A 16473-nucleotide genomic window follows, 5' to 3' on the forward strand; every position below is an offset into this window, starting at 1 on the left:
CCAGGGGCGGGTGGGGGTGACCCAGATTCCTGCCCTGCTGCCCCCCAGAACTTCATCACAGCCGAGGAGCTGCGGAGAGAGCTGCCGCCCGACCAGGCCGAGTACTGCATCGCCCGCATGGCGCCCTACCAGGGCCCTGACGCCGTGCCTGGCGCCCTCGACTATAAGTCCTTCTCCACAGCCCTGTACGGAGAGAGCGACCTGTGAGGCCCCGCTCGGAGAACCCCCGACCAAACGCCCCCCTCCTCACAGCCTCCCGGAGGGGCTGGGGGAGCCCTTCCATCCCACCTCCCCACCACGAGGGCCCCCGGCCCGCTCCTCTGACTCTGTATCTATGCAAAGCACTCTCTGTCGGTCTTGCTGGGGAGGCGGGTGGGCAGGGAGGGGCTGGGGCAGGCTCTCTCCTCTCTCTCTGTGGTCGGCCGCAAGGCTCTCCCTCCCCCTGGATGGGGGCCGGGAGGCTTACCGGGGTCAGCGCTTCTGGTCTGGTAAATATATATGATGTATTGTTTCGTTTTGGGTTTTTTTTTTTTTTCTAACTTTGTGGAGGGAACAGTGGATCCTCACAGCAAAACAGGCCCCCTCCAAGCCCTAGAAACGGCACCCCCACCCCTTCTCCCCCGAGGTCCCTTCACGGCCTCCCACATCCAGGCCAAAGCCCGACGTGCCTTGTCCAGGAACCGCCGAGCCTGCGATGGGCCCCGCAGAGGGTGCCCGGGCCGCCCGGCAGGAAAGAGGACCTGCCTGCTCCGTCTCCCCTCCCCTCCAACTTGGTGTTGCCAGGACGTGAGGGGCTTCAGCTCAGTCTCCTCCTCTTCTGCGATAGGAGTGGGGCCAGGCAGAGCAGCCTCCGGCCCTCACCCCCAGACACCCCCCTCTTTGCTTTGTCTGGACCTGTGTATCTCTTCAGATTTTCTAAGGACCACCCCCCTTCCCCAAACCACCCCCCTTCCCGACACACACACACACACACAAATTTACAAAAAAACAAAAGCTATTAAAAAAAAAATCAACCTTTCAGAAAATTCCTATTTACTTTATTAACTTACGGATTTATTATATAAATATATATTCACCTAGCAACATATCTTCGCCGCCTCTTGCTCTCATAATGAAGACATAGCTGATTGGCTCCCCTCCCCCAGCCCCTCCCCGATTCTCTCTGATGTCTGCCGTCGGGCATGGGTCTCTGGGGACGCTCCTGAGGTGGAGGGTGGGCTGCTGCCCTAGCTGCCTGTTAGTGGATGGTTTTGCTCTCCCTTCCCTAACCACCACCCTCCGCCTTATTTTTTTGAGTTTATTCTTGATTTTTTTTTTTTCCCCCGGTTTCTGGATAAACCTCCCTTCTGGGAACAAGATAATAAAACATGTAATATTTTTAAGAAGGATTCCTACAGCGTCCTGTTTTTCTATCCCTGTTCTCCACTTCTTTGGAGAGTGATGACGGAGCACCCCTTCCCAGAGCGAAGTGGGGGCTTGGGCGCGCCCTAGTCCTTGTTCCCGTGAGTGTGTGAGCATAGGGGTGCCTCTGGGGACCCACTCTGGGCCAGCCACTGTTCTCAGCGTGTAATGTGGGCAGACTCATGCAGCCCGCACAGGGCAGGCGCCATGACCCTGCCCGAGGACAAAACAGAGGTGCAGGGACTTGCCCAGTGTCACCCAGCCAGTGAGGGGTGGGGCCTGAAATCCACTCCAGGCAGGCTGGCGCCCAAGGCCGCGCTTGCCCACTGTCAGAGCAGCTGTTCCCTCCCCGCGGTCCAGGCTGGGATGGGGGAGAGGCAGGGCTCCAGGGGCTGAGATCTAGGAGAAGGTGGCCACCTGCATCCACTGGGCGAGAGGAGACAGCAGAGATGAGGCTAGGGGGCTCCCGGCACTCCCCCACCCGCGCCCTGCATTCCAGGCTCACCTGTCTGTGGGTCAGGCAGACGACCCCCTCGCCCCCATCCAGGTGCTGGCTGCAGTGGCCTGTGCAGAGAGGGGTGAGGTGAGGGCCCACCTCCCTGGTCCCGCAGCTGCGGAGACCACCTCCTTTTGCCCCATCGGCGCCGGGGAGGGCACTCACGGAAGACGCAGATGAGCTGGGCCATGCAGGACACGAAGCGCTCAAAGTCCACACGCAGGCGGCTGTCACGGTATCGGCTCGTGAGAGCCTGGGTCAGCTGGTTGTTCAGGTGGAAGCCTGGGGGAGGCCACCTTTGAGGCCCGGCTGCCCCCTGAGCCCACCTCCGGGTCGCACCACCCACTCTGACTACCCAGGGAATGCAGGCACACTTCAGGGGGCCTGGTCCCATCTCTGCAGTTCCGGTTCTGTCTCATCCCAACTTTGAGGCCTTGGGGCAACTCCCTTCATTTCTCTGGGCCTGTCACGGGAACTAGGTCAGCCCTGACCCCATGAGCGTGTGAAGGTGTTAGATGTCGAGAGCTTAGGACAGTATCCGCCAGCACATTGTTAACTATGTCAGTGTCGTTATCCCTTTAAACTCTGAGAATTTCTGCTAATAGACACTGGACAATACCTCCGTGCAGCAAAGCATTTTTGCCAGTCCCATATGGAGTCAATATCTTGACACTCCACATCAGGTGCCATTTCTGGAGTTTAGAAATATCTCTGGGGTTCTACCCTGCTGGGCCAGTGGTTAAGACTCCTGCTCTCCCACTGCACGGGGCATGGGTTCAATCTCTGGTCCCTGGTCAGGGACCTAGGATCCCACATGCCATGAGGCATGGCCAAAAATAAAGCAAAAAAATATATATGTGTGTGTGTGTGTGTGTGTGTGTGTGTGTGTGTGTGTGTGTGTGTGTGTGTGTATGTATTTAAGGCTTCTTTGACAAGGAATTTCAAGAGAGGCCTTTAAAAGCTGGTACTTGTGAACCCCCTTACTAAGGTTGCTGGGCCCTAGTGACCATGACCTCCTGGTTACCCCTCCCCAGGGCCCTCATTGTCCCGAGGCACCTGGTGGCCCACACAGGCTATGCCTAATCTCCTGCTCCCCTCACCCACCCACCCCCACTTGACCTAGGGCTTTGTCTTGCTGCCTTCAACACTTGATGGTCCCTCCGCCCAGAACACCATGTCCTACTCTGGTACACACCTCCTCCAGGAAGTCCTCTCAGATATTCAGCCCCACCCCCACAAGCAGCATCAAGCTCCCCCTCTGGGCTCCCACAGCTCCCTGCGCCTCCACGTCCCTGCCCTGACCATACCCCTTCCCAGCTGTCACTGGCATTAGTGACTGTCACTGGCATTAGTGGCTCTGGGAATAAGCAGGGGAGAGGTCTGGAAAAGGTGCCTGGTCACCACAGAATCCCCAGCATCAGCCAGCACAGGGCCTGGAGCAGGGCGGGATTCGGGAGTGTTCCTGGAGCAGTGGACAGGATAAGGTCAGAGCAGGTTCTGCCAGGCCCCCCAGCGCAGAGCTGCCAGGGTCTTCCTGCCATGGCTTCCTGCTGGCCACTCCCTGGCATTCCCTCCACTACACGCAGCCTTCCGCTTGCCTGCCAGCTCCAGCCTCACACACACCCTGATCCTGGACTTGTCTCTCCCTCCTCCGGCTGATAAGTTCTAAAGAGCTGTCCTCCCGAGGCTCTCCTGTCTTCCCCCACCAATCTCCTCTCTGACCACCTCTTCCTCCCTACTTGGCCCCAGCCATACCATCCCCCCCAACCCCTCCTCAGTCCGCTCCATCATTGAGCCCAGTCGTTCACTCCTCTGTCTTCACACTGGCCTCCATAGCGCCTTTTCACTGCCTTTCCCTCTGTCTGGACGGCTCTTCCTCAGCGTCCCCGAGGCTCACTCCCCGTCCTTCAGATCTCTGCTCAACCATCACTTCAGCGAGGCCTTCCCTGCCCGCCCTGTCTCAACCCACACCCCACTCGCTACATGTCCCAGCACCCTGGCCTGCTTCCTTTTCCACCACAGAACTCCTCACCAGCGGACATTCTGCTTGGTGTATCTGCACCACCAGAATGTCAGCCTTATGAGAGCACTTTTTTCTGCCTAGACTGACACCAACCCCCTACCGAGGGATACTGAGTGAATAGCACAGCCTTCCATCTTCCCCTCCTGTCTACCTGGGGCTCTTTCTCAGGCTCACATCTCCCCATCTTCTCTGACTCCATCTCCCCTTCTGTCTTCTTGTTCAGTTGCTCAGTCACGTCTGACTGACTGCGACCCCATGGACTGCAGCACGCCAGGCTTTCCTGTCCTTCACCATCTCCTGGAGCTTGCTCAAACTCATGTCCATCGAGTCAGTGATACCATCCAACCATCTCATCTGTCGTCCCCTTCTCCTCCTGCCCTCAATCTTTTCCAGCATCAGGGTCTTTTCTAATGAGTCGGCTCTTGAGTTCCTTTCTTTTCTTGTATCTCCCTGGACGTTTGACCCCGCCCTTCTGCCTCTCAGACTCTGGGTCACATCCCCCCAGCCTCCCATCCCTCCATGTTGCATCCTTCCTTTTGCTATGGCCGATGAGCCCTGGGGTGGGGGGTGGGGTCTGGCAGTTCTGTGTCTGACCCCAGCCTCCACTCCTTCCATGCAAGGTGAGATGGGGGGCAAATCACACTCGCACACCTTTTCTAACTGTGTGGCCCTGGAAAAGTGTGGGTCTCTGACTCTGTGCCGTGGCTAGGGATTTGTGCTCCCACGCAAATAGAAGGGGATTGTTCTATGTCTCCTGCAAGAACTCGGGAAGGCTCCAGTGAGAGCCTTCATTTAGGTGACCTGGCCTGAGTGAACAGAAGCTTAGTTCCCAGCATTAAGCCCTGTGGGCGCCATTCCACAGGTTCCTTCCTGCCACCCTCTGTATGAGCCATTTTGCAGAGAGGAAAACAGAAGCTCCAGGAGGTGGACTCAAGAGCCCAGGGCCACCCAAGGAGTCCAGGACATTCTACTCTGAGGCCTTGTGGGCTGGGGACTCTCAGACACCAGTTCCCAAGGCCTCACCTTCCTCTTGGGGAAGGCCCCACTCCCACAGCGCCCTCCTCCCCCCACACAGAGGAGTCCCCCCTTCAGACCTCTTTTAGGGTCACCCAGTTCCTACACAAACTAAGGTGTGGGCTTTGTGGGTGCGGGGGAGGGGTGTGGGGGAGGTAGGGGAGCAGATCCATCCCCAGGAGCCCCCAGGACCTCTGTCCATACCTGCCGCATTCAGCGCCAGCCTCAGCTCATAGGAGTTCATGGTTCCAGAGGCGTCCTCGTCGAACTTATCGAATGTGGCCTGGGCAGGGAGGTCTGGGTCAGTCCCACCCCCAGGTCCCAGAGCACCCACAAGAAGGCTGAAAGCGGGCCTGAGTTCCCACCCGTCTCCCTTTCTTCCTGGCTTTTCCATGCCAGCAGCTGAACCACTTTGGGTCTCTGTTGCCCACTCTGTAACGTGGGAATACCAGCACCAGCGGTAATAGAGGGGTTGTGGGGACAAGGTGAGACTCTATCCACAAAGGGCTCATGAACAGTAGCTTGTCACTTGTGTGTGTGAAGGCCTGCGACCGTTTTCTCCTCACAGAGGTCCAGAGCAGCAGGAATGACAGCCTCCCAGCCATACACCAGCAAAGGCCTGCTCAGGTCACACAGCCAGCAAGGGGCTGAGCTGGGAGCTGGGGTTCCAGCCCAGGATCAGAGTTTGCTCTTGACCCTTGAGCTATTTTAGTGCCCCCTAAAGGGACAAAGTGGCGCTAGTGGTAAGGAACCTGCCTGCCAATGCAGGAGACAGACGCGGTTCGATCCCTGGGTCGGGAAGATCCCCTGGAGGCGGGCATGGCAACCCACTCCAGTATTCTTGCCTGGAGAATCCCATGAACACAGGAGCCTGGCGGGCTATTGACCATAGGGTCACAAACTCAGACACGACTGAAGCGACTTGGCACACACATGCAAAGGGGCAACTAGGGTGGTAGGGGCAGGGGCATCCTTGAGGTTGGTGTGGTGCTGGCCGGTTCCCCCTTCTCCCCTGGGATCCCGCTAGCCCACAGCGCACCTAGGTCTATTAGTAAAGGTTCCTGGCCCTCCAGGAGGAGGTGCCCTGCCCAGGGCCCCACCTTACCTGCCACTCCAGGAGGTGGCCCCAGAGCTGCTGGAAGTGGTACAAGTCCAGGCTTCCCCCATGCTGGGGAGGGAGCATCTGGTTAGGGTGAGTGTCTCCAGAAGGGGAGCCGAGGCCATTCCCCCTCCCTGGGCACTGCCCCATCGTATACCCCAAAACATTGCAGCAGCTGCTCACAGGTCCTGAGCCCGATTTCTCTGGGGGTCTGGGCATGGGCCCTGGCTACAGGGAAAACAAAAAGATAGCACTTCCCACATCCTGGTCATCATGGTAAGTGCTCAGGATTATTGTTATCTCTGAAAGTCCTGCAACTGATGGAAACTAGCAGAGCTGGGATTTGAACCCAGGCAAGGCGGTCTGAGTCAGTGCTTAGGGCAGCGACACTCCCTGCTTCTCCCTTAGAGGAACGGAGGCTTATGAGTGGCCATGGCCTTGGCCACAGGTCCCATCACAGGATCCACAGTTCTGGCCACAGGGGAGGTGCTGGCAAGCTGAAGCCAGGGTTCCCGTGGCCTTTCTCCCAGCAGCATCATGGCTGGACACACATGGGGGTTCCGGGAATCCACTCTTGGTCCCCAACTCACCAGGCTCCAGGGCGATGCTTAACAAGATCTGGAGCTGAGGGGCGCCAAGTTCTTCCTCCTGGCGAGGACAGAGAGGGTTGTGAGGCTGCACTCAGGTAGTCATTCAACAAATAGCCCAGGGCAGGGGGGCCCAGACAGCATGCGGGGAGGTGCTGGGACATGGCAGAGCCTGAGAGAGCCCCGGGCCTGGCAGAGCTCCTGGTCCATGGAGGGAGAGAGACGTGTCCACAGAGAGGTCAGGGTTGCAGTGGGGAAGCCCTGGGCTGCTGGAACTCTCACAGGGCAAGTGGCTGGCCAGCCTGGGGAAAGAAAAGGCCTCTGCCTGGCAGGGGTTGTGAAGCGAGAGAAAGCAGTCCAGGATACAGACGGAGCAAAGGCCCTGTGGCAGGGAAGAGCTGTGAGGGTTTTGGCAAAAGAAGTTCATGATATTTAAGCACAGAGAGACTGGGAAACTAAAGTAAAATGAGATGTTATATGACGAGGGAGGGAAGAGGAGGGAATCCACTTAGCCCTGCCCCACCTCCTCACCTCTCCTGCCAGCTCCTGAAAAAGCTGCTGCAACTCCAGCTCCAGGGGAATGTAGGGGACCTGTGGGGTTGGGTAGTTTACTTCTGGCCAAGAAGTTCCACGCCGTCCCCTTCCCCCGCCTCTCCCGCCCACATAAACACACCATAGCGCCCCTTTCCCAGAGCCGCGCCTCACCATAAGGGCGTGCAGGTCGGCGCTGATCACGTCATCTACCTCCCTGCAAATTACAGACGGGAGATGGGGGAGGGGGCTCTTACCCCACGGCTGAGGATATGGAGCACTCGGGGTCTCAGCTGAGACTCAGGTGGGGTTTAGGTGGGATCCTGGGGGCCGGGGCTGACGCAGGCGGGGCTGGGGATCCCGGGAGGCGGGGCTGGGGGTCCCGGGGGCGGGGCTAGGGATCCCGGGGGCGCGGCTGGGGATCCCGGGGGCGGGGCTGGGTGTCCAGCTCACGCGGCAGTGTGGCGGCGCTCAGAGAACACGCGCAGCGTAAAGTCGGCCTCATCGCCGGCACGGGCGGCGCTGGGCACCACCAGGTAGTGGCCCGGGCGCAGGCGGCAGCGGCGGCTCACGTCGCGGCGGGCGCAGAATGGTGAGCGGTCGGCGCGCAGCAGGCCGGACAAATGCGCGCGACTCCTCGGGGAGTCCCACAGGCCCAGTAGCTGTGGGGGATAAGGCAGCGTGACCACCACCGTCCAGTTCACCCCATCCGACCTCCGACCCACTGCACCCTCCACACCGCCCTGGACAAACCCACTGGTCACCGATCACCCCAAGCGCGCCTCAGGCCCCCAGGTTGTAGGAGCCGCTGGGGCTGGTTCAGGGATGGATGGAATCTGGGGTCTTTTCTGATACCCACCTCCTCTGGGATCTGCAAGAAGGAAGAGCCAGGGGAGTCAGGGCCCCAGGAGGCAGCCAAGGGGCGGCGGAGCCCTTCCTCCTGCCTCCACATCCCTGCCTCTTTTCTTCCCACCCCACCCCTTCTAAAGGCCCTGCCCCTTAGTTCCTGACCTTGCCCCTCCTGCCCATCCCCTCCCGTCTGTGCCCTCAAGTGCCTTCTCTGCTCCTGGGTCCACTCCCAAATCCTCAGCCTTTTCTCCAGCCCTTTCTCTGACTCCTTTCCCTCTGCCCTCTGCCCCTCAGTCTCTCTCTGCGCACTCCCTAGCCCTTCAGCCTCTCCTTGAATCTCTGACGTCCTCAACTGTCTCCTGACCCTGACCCTTGGCCCCCATCCACTACCCCTTCGGCCTCTCCAGCCCCTCTCCACCCCCTCGGATCCCGCCTTGGCCTCCTGTACCTCCATGCCTCTGTGTCTTCCCCTCGCCCCCCACTGCCTCTGCTCAGCCCGGGGTCCCACCTGGAACACGTGGAAGCCCACGGTCAGGTATCTGAGGCCCTGGGCCCTCAGGCGCCGCTGGTTGCGCTGGATGAGTGACAGGAGAACAGTGCATTTGGGGGTGCGAGCACCCCGTGCGGGGCCCCGTGCCCCTGCTGCCCCCCAGCACCCCAAGGACCCATCCTCTTCCTCATCCTCTTCATCAGGCTCCAGCAGCGTCAGCCGGAACTGGGGGTTAGTCCAGAAGGTTTCTAGGAAAGGACAAAGAGACAGGGTTACCCAGCCTGCCACAGCCCCACCCCTCCTTGCCTTTGGGGCCCCCTTCAGGCCTCACCGGCACCAGGCTGGCTCCCGCCAGAGTTGAAGCCGCGCACCCAGCGGCCTTGGAAGGTGTGGATGTGCCAGCCGCCTCCAGCCGGGCTGGGGCCTAGCACCTCGGGGCTCAGCGAGCAGATCTGGATGGTGTCGAAGTGGCGGAAGAAGTCCAGCAGCTCCATCCTGGACGGTGGCTGGTGGTCAGACCCTGCCTGGGCCCTCACCTCCCCAGGGCCCTAGTCCCCCAAATTATCCCATGACCCCCTCAATCACAAAGCCCCCTGAATTCCTTAAATGTTGCCAGTTACACATCAGTCCCCCAAATTAGACCCCTCCAGCTCCCCTAGTGCATGCTGTGCAAAATCACTTCAGTGGTGTCCCGCTCTTTGTGATCCTGTGGACTGCAGCCTGCCAGACCCCTTTGTTCATGGGATTCTCCAGCAAGAATACAGGAGTGGGTTGCCATGCCCTCTACCAGAGGATCTTCCCGACCCAGGGATTGAACCCAGGTTTCTTATCTCCTGCATCAGCGGGTGGGTTCTTTACCACTAGCGCCACCGGCTCCCCTAGATTTCTCCCCAGATATTGAGACCTCAGACTCTCTATTACTAACAAGCATCCTTCAGCCCCTCAATTTGCCAATTTCAAGAAATGCCCCCGATGTCACCAACTCTCCCTCAATTGTGCTAAATATCTCTTCAACCTGTTGAAGATTACTATGCTTCCCAATTCCCCTAATATTACTGCTAATTCTTCAGCTCCCCAAAATAGAACCCAGCTTCCCAAATTACCACGGATATGGTCAGTTTCTCTGCCACTTAGGACTTATCCCCATGAACTTCTCCCGTGTCCCTTCAAGTGGGGCTTGCCCCCTCCCTGACCCCAGTAGCCTGGCACCCCTTGCCCAGGCAGACCTGGGACCCTGCCCCACTCACCAGAACTCACCATCCTCCTTTTTCACCAGCAAGGCATCTCGCCACTCTGTAGGGAGCGCATCCCAGCGTGGGCAGCTGGAGAGACTGAGGTGTAAGGGGTTGGCGGGGGGGAGCCGAGCCACCCACCCACCCCAGATCCATCCCACCTGTCGCTCCAGGCCCCATTCCACTCCACTCGGCCCCATGGATTCCGCAGCCGCAGCAGCCGCACCCTGGTGAAGCCCAGTGACACCTAAGGAGGCATGGTCAGTGGGGAGTTTGGTGCCCAGACACACCTTGCCAGCCCACCCTGGGGATTCCTCACCTTGTGTGTGCCCGTGACTGAATATGCGTGTCCCTTCACCAGCCCGTCTTCTGTCCGGTATTCACCCCGATCACTCTGGGCAGAGGACAGGGGACAGTGAACCACAGTGGGGGACAGGAGGGTGGCTGCTCCTTTCTGCACTGCCACCTCCTGTCACCAAGACAAGAGTCACCCAGAGCACCTAACTCCGAGAGGGTCTGGGAGTTGGGGAGGGAAGGCAAGAGAAGGGAGAGAGAGAGGCAGATGGAGACAAGAGGCTAAAATAGATGAGAGAGACAGAGAAATGGGAACAAAGAAAGATACAGAACAAGAACAGAAAGAAAAATACAGAACAGAGAGGAAAAGAGGCAGAGAAATGCACAAGACAATCAATAACTGAGCAGAGGATTAAGCAAATGAATGAGTTAGACTGGCTCAGTGTATGAGTATGGGATCAGGTCACAGATGGACATATGACCCAAACTGAGCCCATGAAAAGCAATCACAGAACGTTCGTGGAACTTCTAAGAGGCACTTTTTTTTCACCCTCCTCCCACCTGAGTATGGGCTTCCAGGTGGTGCAGTAGTAAAGAATCTGCCTGCCAATGCAGGAGACCCCAGAGACTCGGGTTAGACCCCCGAGTCATCCCCTGGAGTAGGAACTGGCAACCTGATCCAGTATTCTTGGCTGGAAAATTCCACGGACAGAGCCTGGCAGGCTACAGTCCGTGGGTGTCGCAAAGAGTCAGATATGACCGCGCAACTAAGCACATACCACCTGAGCAGTAGGAGGAACCTGCCTCTGTGGGGGTCACTTTTGTGCCCTTGAGAGAAAAGTTTGCAAGTGACTCTAACCCAGAAGCAGGAATTAAAAAAAAAAAAAAAAAAACATTCACAACATCCACTAAGCACCTGGATCCAGCTGTGGCTGAAACTTAACTTGTTCTGAGAGCAAACAGATGTCCTTTTGACTGGCTCGTGTTATATTTGTGGGAGAAAATAAGCCAACAGTGAAAGCAGAGAGGAGAAGGACACAGGACACTGCCTCCTTCTAGTCATGACTGTGCTCAGATCCTGGTGTGGGGGCGGTCGTCATGGGAGTCTGACTCTCTCACCAGGGCAGTGGCCCCCACGAGGGACTCCTTGGCCAGGGCATGGCGCAGGATGGAGAAGATGCCCGGAGGGTTTGGAGTGTCCTTCTTCAGGTAAAGCACCTCACCTACGCCCCCTGTGAAGTCCACAAAAGCCTCATTCATGTGGCCGCCTCGCATCACCTCATAGGAGCCGTGGAGCCTGTGGGAGCAGGTCTGGGGTCAGACATCTGAGGCATGATGAGTATCTCGGGCAACCCCTGGGATGTGCGGGGTGGGGTGGGGCCCAGGCTGTGAGGTCCCAGTCTGAGGTCCCGGGGACTATGCCCGCAATTGGCAGACTCTTGAAAAAGGCACATCCTAGAAGCCCTGGAAAATCAGGCCGGTGGCTCCTGGGGCCACCAGGACTGCATGATTTGGGGCTCATAGGAGAGTTCTGTCAGAATTCTGGACTTCCTGGGGGCTGTGTCTGATATTTTGAGTCTGTGGGAGATTTCTGCTTTGAGGGTGATCCCTGTGGGCCTTGTCAGGGATTTCAGAGCCGCAGAATGGGGAAAAGCAAAGACCTGAGGGTCCCGGGGATTACACCTGATATTTTGGAGGTATCTTGGGTTTCTCGATGGATCAGGAGAGACTGAGATTACAGGTTCTCCAAGGGTGACACCGGGGCCTGACATATGATATTTCAGGCTCCTTCAGAATTACGAGTGTTTGCTGCTGCTGCTAAGTCACTTCAGTCGTGTCTGACTCTGTGCGACCCCAGAGACGGCAGCCCACCAGGCTCCCCCGTCCCTGGGATTCTCCAGGCAAGAACACTGGAGTGGGTTGCCATTTCCTTCTCCAATGCATGAAAGTGAAAAGTGAAAGTGAAGTCGCTCAGTCGTGTCCAACCCTCAGCGACCCCATGGACTGCAGCCCACCAGGCTCCTCCGTCCATGGGATTTTCCAGGCAAGAGTACTGGAGTGGGGTGCCATTGCCTTCTCCAATTACGAGTGTTTAGTGGGTATCTAAGAATATTTTGTGTAACATATGGATGGAGGGAAGTGTTCATGATTTGGAAGTCATTAGGTGATGGTGTAACATGAGGGTCCTTGGTTTGAGATCTTTGGCGAAGTGTCTTGGGGATCCCAGAAGTCAGGGGGCTCCAGGGGTCCCCTGTGGCCTGAGGGCTGCTGGCTAGGACTTGAGGTTGCTGCTGGGGGCATCAGGGTCCTTACTTAGCATAGGCCTTTTCCAGGAGCGGAGCCCAGAACTCGTTCCGCTGATCGGAGCACACGAACATCAGCTTCCCCTTGCACACAGGCAGCCTGTCGTCCACCACGACGTCCACCCAGTGGCCAAACTGCCAGAGCTGGTGGGGGGATGGGCAGGGCCGGGGCTCAACTTCCCTCCTCCAACCCTGCTGGGCCCCCAGCCCCTGCCCCCTGACCCGGCTGTACCAGTCCAGGAATTCCAGCCCCAAGGGGACAGCGTGAGCTATGAAATCCATGTCACCCTGGGGGAAAATGAGGCATGAACAAAGGAACCGAGCTTTACCTGGAAGTGGAAGACACCTGCGTAGCCATGTTGGAAGCCCTGTCCCGGGGGGACCACTCGGGACAGGAGTCGGGGGTACAGAGTGAGGGAGGCAGCAGCCGCAAGAAACCAGCAGTTACCTGGGAGGAAAGGCTGGGATTAAGGGAGTGGGGAAAGAAGGCACAAGGGGGAGAGGCTGAGAGGGGGATGGAGGGGGAATGGTGGCGTGGGGTGGGGCAGGGAGGCTGAGGTGGGCTGGCTGCAGTGTCCCACTGTGACTTGCGGGATCTGGGGGCTCAACATGGGTTCAGAGGTCTCACCCAGTCTCCCCTGACACACGTCTGTTCTACTCATGTCCTCACAGATGAACTGGGGCTCAGTGCAAAACTCCTGCGGGTGATGAGGGATTCCAGGCCTCAGCCAGGAAGGGGAGGGAAGGAGAAGCCAGGAGGTGAGATTCCTGGGTCCCCTCCTGCCCTCACAGCTCTGGAGTAATGAGCACCTCCAGCCCCATGAGAGGCTTGTAAAGCCTGGGGCAGGCGTTTGGCTTTCCTGGGCCTTCTCTGGGCCTCCCCTGACACAGGATGGCTGACTGTGCTCTGAGGTGGTCCCAGAGTGACACTTCCTCCCTCAGACCAGGAGCCCAGTCCTCAGCCCCTCCTCCCTCAGACCAGGAACCCAGCTCACAACCTTCCTCAGACCAGGAGCCCAGCTCACAACCCCTTCCTCCCTCAGACCAGGAGCCCACCTCCCAACCCTCTCCTCCCTCAGACCAGAGGCCCAGATCCCAACCTCTTCCCTCAGACCAGAGGCCCAGCTCCCAACCCCCTCCTCCCTCAGACCAGGAGCCCAGCTCCCAACCTCTTCCCTCAGACCAGGAGCCCACCTCCCAACCCCCTCCTCCCTCAGACCAGAGGCCCACCTCCCAACTCCCTCCTCCCTCAGACCAGAGGCCCAGCTCCCAACTCCCTCCTCCCTCAGACCAGAGGCCCAGCTCCCAACCTCCTTCCTCAGACCAGAGGCCCAGCTCACAACCTCTTCCCTCAGACCAGAGGCCCAGCTCCCAACTCCCTCCTTCCTCAGACCAGGAACCCAGTCCTCAGCCCCCTCCTCCCTCAGACCAGGAGCCCAAACCCCATCCACACATTACGTGGGGCCTCTTCCATTCCACCCCTTTGGCCTTCTCCGAGTGGGGCCCCAGCTGGTCGTAGCCAAGGGCATCAGGGCCAGCAGGGAAGTAGGGGTCTTGGAACAGGATCCCCTCATCCAGGCAGGCTGCTCGGATTGCTTTGTAGTTCTGGCCCCGAAAGAGCTTTGGGCCCTTGGTTTCAGGCCCTGTCTCCTCGTTAACCAACTGGATGGTGACTCTCCTGCTGCCACACGCCATCCAGACACTGTGGGCTCACAGGCTGGCGTTGGACCCTTTAACCTCCTGAGTCATGGGGGCGGGGCCTCCCGTCTATCTGAATGCAGATGGGGGTCTTTAAGCAGTGAAGAACCTTCCCTCATTAATACTAATTGAGGGTTTGGGGTTCCAGGGAGCAAGGACGCCTCTTCAGTGGTTTCTGCCTCAAGGCGTGGGCCCTTCAGGTGTGGCCAGGGTAGCAGCTTAATGGGCTTGACTAGCAGTCGGTTTGGAAGGTGGGCAGAGCTGAGAAAGGACCAGATGCCATTGTGGGAGTGCCTAGAAGGAGGTCAGTGTAGAGGGCGTGTCTCTGCCAGCTTGTCCCTGCGTGCCTCCCTCTGTGGGAGGGAGGAAGGCAGGTTTGGGGAGGGAGACGTCTTTACCTCTGTGTCTCTCTGTCTCTCCATCTGACAGTTTCTCTCTCTACCTGCCATCATAACTCTCTTTTCTATTTTGGCCTCCATGTCTCTTTCTGTCCATCTTCCTTGGCTCATTTTGTCTTTTCTCCATTTTTTGTTTATCTGTATCTGTGTCTCTATATCTCCTGCTACCTCCGTTTCTCTCTTTGCACCTCTTCCTGATTCTCTTTCTCTCTCTGTATCTATCTATCTTGTGCATGCCCCACTGTCTGTCCCTCGCCATTTTCCCCCTGTCACCTAAAGGGACTTTGAGCCCTCAGGACTCCTGTCTCTCCCCTCCTCTACAAGGCAGACCTCAACTTGGTTGCCCCAGGTTGACCATGGAGGGGCTGCTCTGCACCTACTTGTCCTAGATGGGGAGCCAGGCCCACCAGTGGCCATGACACCCCATCCTGCCCGTCTGTGGCTCAGGGCTCAGTGGAGCAGTGTTTTCCCAAAAGGATGATGGAGCTTGGTGGAATGGCTGGAAGAAGGACTTTGGTTCTTGTCTTCTTTGAAGAAAGAATTCAGTGAAGAGACCAAGAATAATGAAAAAGATAAAAGTGTTTATTAGGAACAAAGCACTTATAGCAGAGCAACAGGGATTGAGCACAATAGGGGCGGATTAGGTTGCTTGAATAGGGACAGTTATTAGGGTTGTTTTTTTTTTCTGGCCAGTCATCTCCATATATGGTCCTGGTATGGGCACGCATCTCTCAACCAAGATTGGATTCCAGCCTGTGTCTTCTCCCTCCTTTTGTCCTTGCCCTAGACGGAAGGCCTTCTCTGTGCATGCATTGAGTTGGGAAACCCATAAGAATGCAGTGAATCAGGGCCCACTGCTCCTGCTGGTATCCTATCTTGGAGCATCAGCAGGAGACCAGCTGCAGCTGCTCAGCCTGGGGCCTGATCCTCTGTCTCAGATCCCTCCTGAGAGACGTGGACCCCCCAAATCTTATTGGGAGGATGATGGACAGTGGTCTATCTTCTGTAGCTTCTTCAGGCTGACATTGGGCTTATACACCCTACCTAATTGGGGCCATGGAACACTCTTGTCAAGGGGCCCCAGCACAGCTTCTGCTGTTTGGTTTGGTTTGGAGAGTCAGGATTGGTTTCAGAGAATCACTGGAATCCCTCTATCACCATCATCTTGAATTGCTGTAACCTGGAAAAAGCAAACTTAACAAGCAGATTAAAAAGACAAGCGTTGAAAATCACTCTGTGAACAGGCCTTTGCTCTACCCCTCAGATAAGGGGCTGTCCAAGGCCCCTCTTAACCCTAACATGGCCCAGAGGGAATCCAGAAAGTCTCCCCCGGAGTGGTGTAGGATGCTCAGGAAGAGCTAGAAAGGCATGTGAGATCAAACGCTGTTCTAACTGGCAAGTGAGAGGCACAGTGAAGTTATGGGTTCAAGGTTTCCCACTGACACCAGTTACGGAGCAAATTTAGAGGAAAGAAGCCCATTTTGAGAAATCAGGATGGAATAAATGGCTCCGGTATTGATTAAAAAATTGATCTTCTGGACTTCTCTGCTGGTCCAGTGGTTAAGAATCTGCCTGCCAATGCATGGGACATGGGGTTCGATCCCTAGTCTGGGAAGATTCCACATGCCAGGGGGCAGCTAAGCCCATGGGTCACAACTTCTGAAGCACAGGCACCCTACAGCCTGTGCTCTGCAACAAGAGAAGCCACTGCAGTGAGAAGCCCACACACCACAACTAGAGAAAGCCCACGTGCAGCAACAAAGACCCGGTGCAGCCAAAAATAAATAAATAAAATAAACAAAAAACCCAAACTCCTTTAGAACAATTTTTAAAATTAATCTTATCTGCTCTGTTACGGACCACCCAGGGAGAATTCCCTGGTGATCCATTGTTTAAGACTTTCCACTTCCAATGCAGGGGACTCAGGTTCCATCCCTGTTCAGGGAAATAATTTCCTGTATTCTGTGCAAAAAAAAAGAAAAGGACCATGCAGGATTCCTCGATGGAGATAGACATCTCCTTGGGGGAAGAAGGGAGCTGCTGGAATCCCTGGGGGCA

The 16473-nt window shown here is 57.2% G+C and overlaps 2 protein-coding genes across 7 annotated transcripts in view; one reads left to right on the top strand and one right to left on the bottom strand.

Annotated features, from left to right (window-relative positions):
• The window catches only part of ACTN4 (actinin alpha 4), a 73862-nt gene extending 72474 nt beyond the window's left edge, over window positions 1-1388 (top strand). For all 6 annotated transcript variants that reach the window (XM_070770977.1, XM_019979354.2, XM_019979351.2 and 3 more), the window contains one exon: window positions 49-1388. In XM_070770977.1, coding sequence (XP_070627078.1) covers window positions 49-207 — 159 coding nt within the window. In that variant the 3' untranslated portion in view covers window positions 208-1388. The remainder of the gene's footprint in view (window positions 1-48) is intronic.
• On the bottom strand, window positions 515-14014 carry CAPN12 (calpain 12). Its single transcript, XM_019978680.2, has 21 exons — window positions 13778-14014; window positions 12948-13017; window positions 12649-12767; window positions 12330-12463; window positions 11136-11313; window positions 10042-10116; window positions 9884-9969; window positions 9738-9812; window positions 8822-8985; window positions 8509-8738; window positions 8011-8022; window positions 7605-7813; window positions 7326-7368; window positions 7152-7211; window positions 6624-6681; window positions 6191-6261; window positions 6040-6102; window positions 5139-5217; window positions 2063-2179; window positions 1907-1965; window positions 515-1827 (listed from the first exon to the last, which is right to left on the bottom strand). The coding sequence occupies exons 1-21, from the start codon at window positions 14012-14014 to the stop codon at window positions 1801-1803; spliced, it is 2166 nt and encodes a 721-aa protein (XP_019834239.2). The 3' UTR covers window positions 515-1800.
• Between the last annotated feature and the right edge of the window lie 2459 nt (window positions 14015-16473).

This window comes from Bos indicus, chromosome 18, assembly GCF_029378745.1.
Source record: "Bos indicus isolate NIAB-ARS_2022 breed Sahiwal x Tharparkar chromosome 18, NIAB-ARS_B.indTharparkar_mat_pri_1.0, whole genome shotgun sequence".
NCBI classification, from domain to species: Eukaryota; Metazoa; Chordata; class Mammalia; order Artiodactyla; family Bovidae; genus Bos; species Bos indicus.

What these genes read in the sequence shown, in the direction of transcription:
- CAPN12 (XM_019978680.2), bottom strand. Translation starts at nt 14,014, where the DNA reads ATGGCGTGTGGCAGCAGGAGAGTCACCATCCAGTTGGTTAACGAGGAG. An exon ending in AGCTGCTGCAATGTTTTGGG is followed by an intron (nt 6,103 to 6,190) that starts GTATACGATGGG and finishes CTCCCTCCCCAG; the next exon opens with CATGGGGGAAGCCTGGACTT. An exon ending in GCCACCTCCTGGAGTGGCAG is followed by an intron (nt 5,218 to 6,039) that starts GTAAGGTGGGGC and finishes CTCCCTGCCCAG; the next exon opens with GCCACATTCGATAAGTTCGA.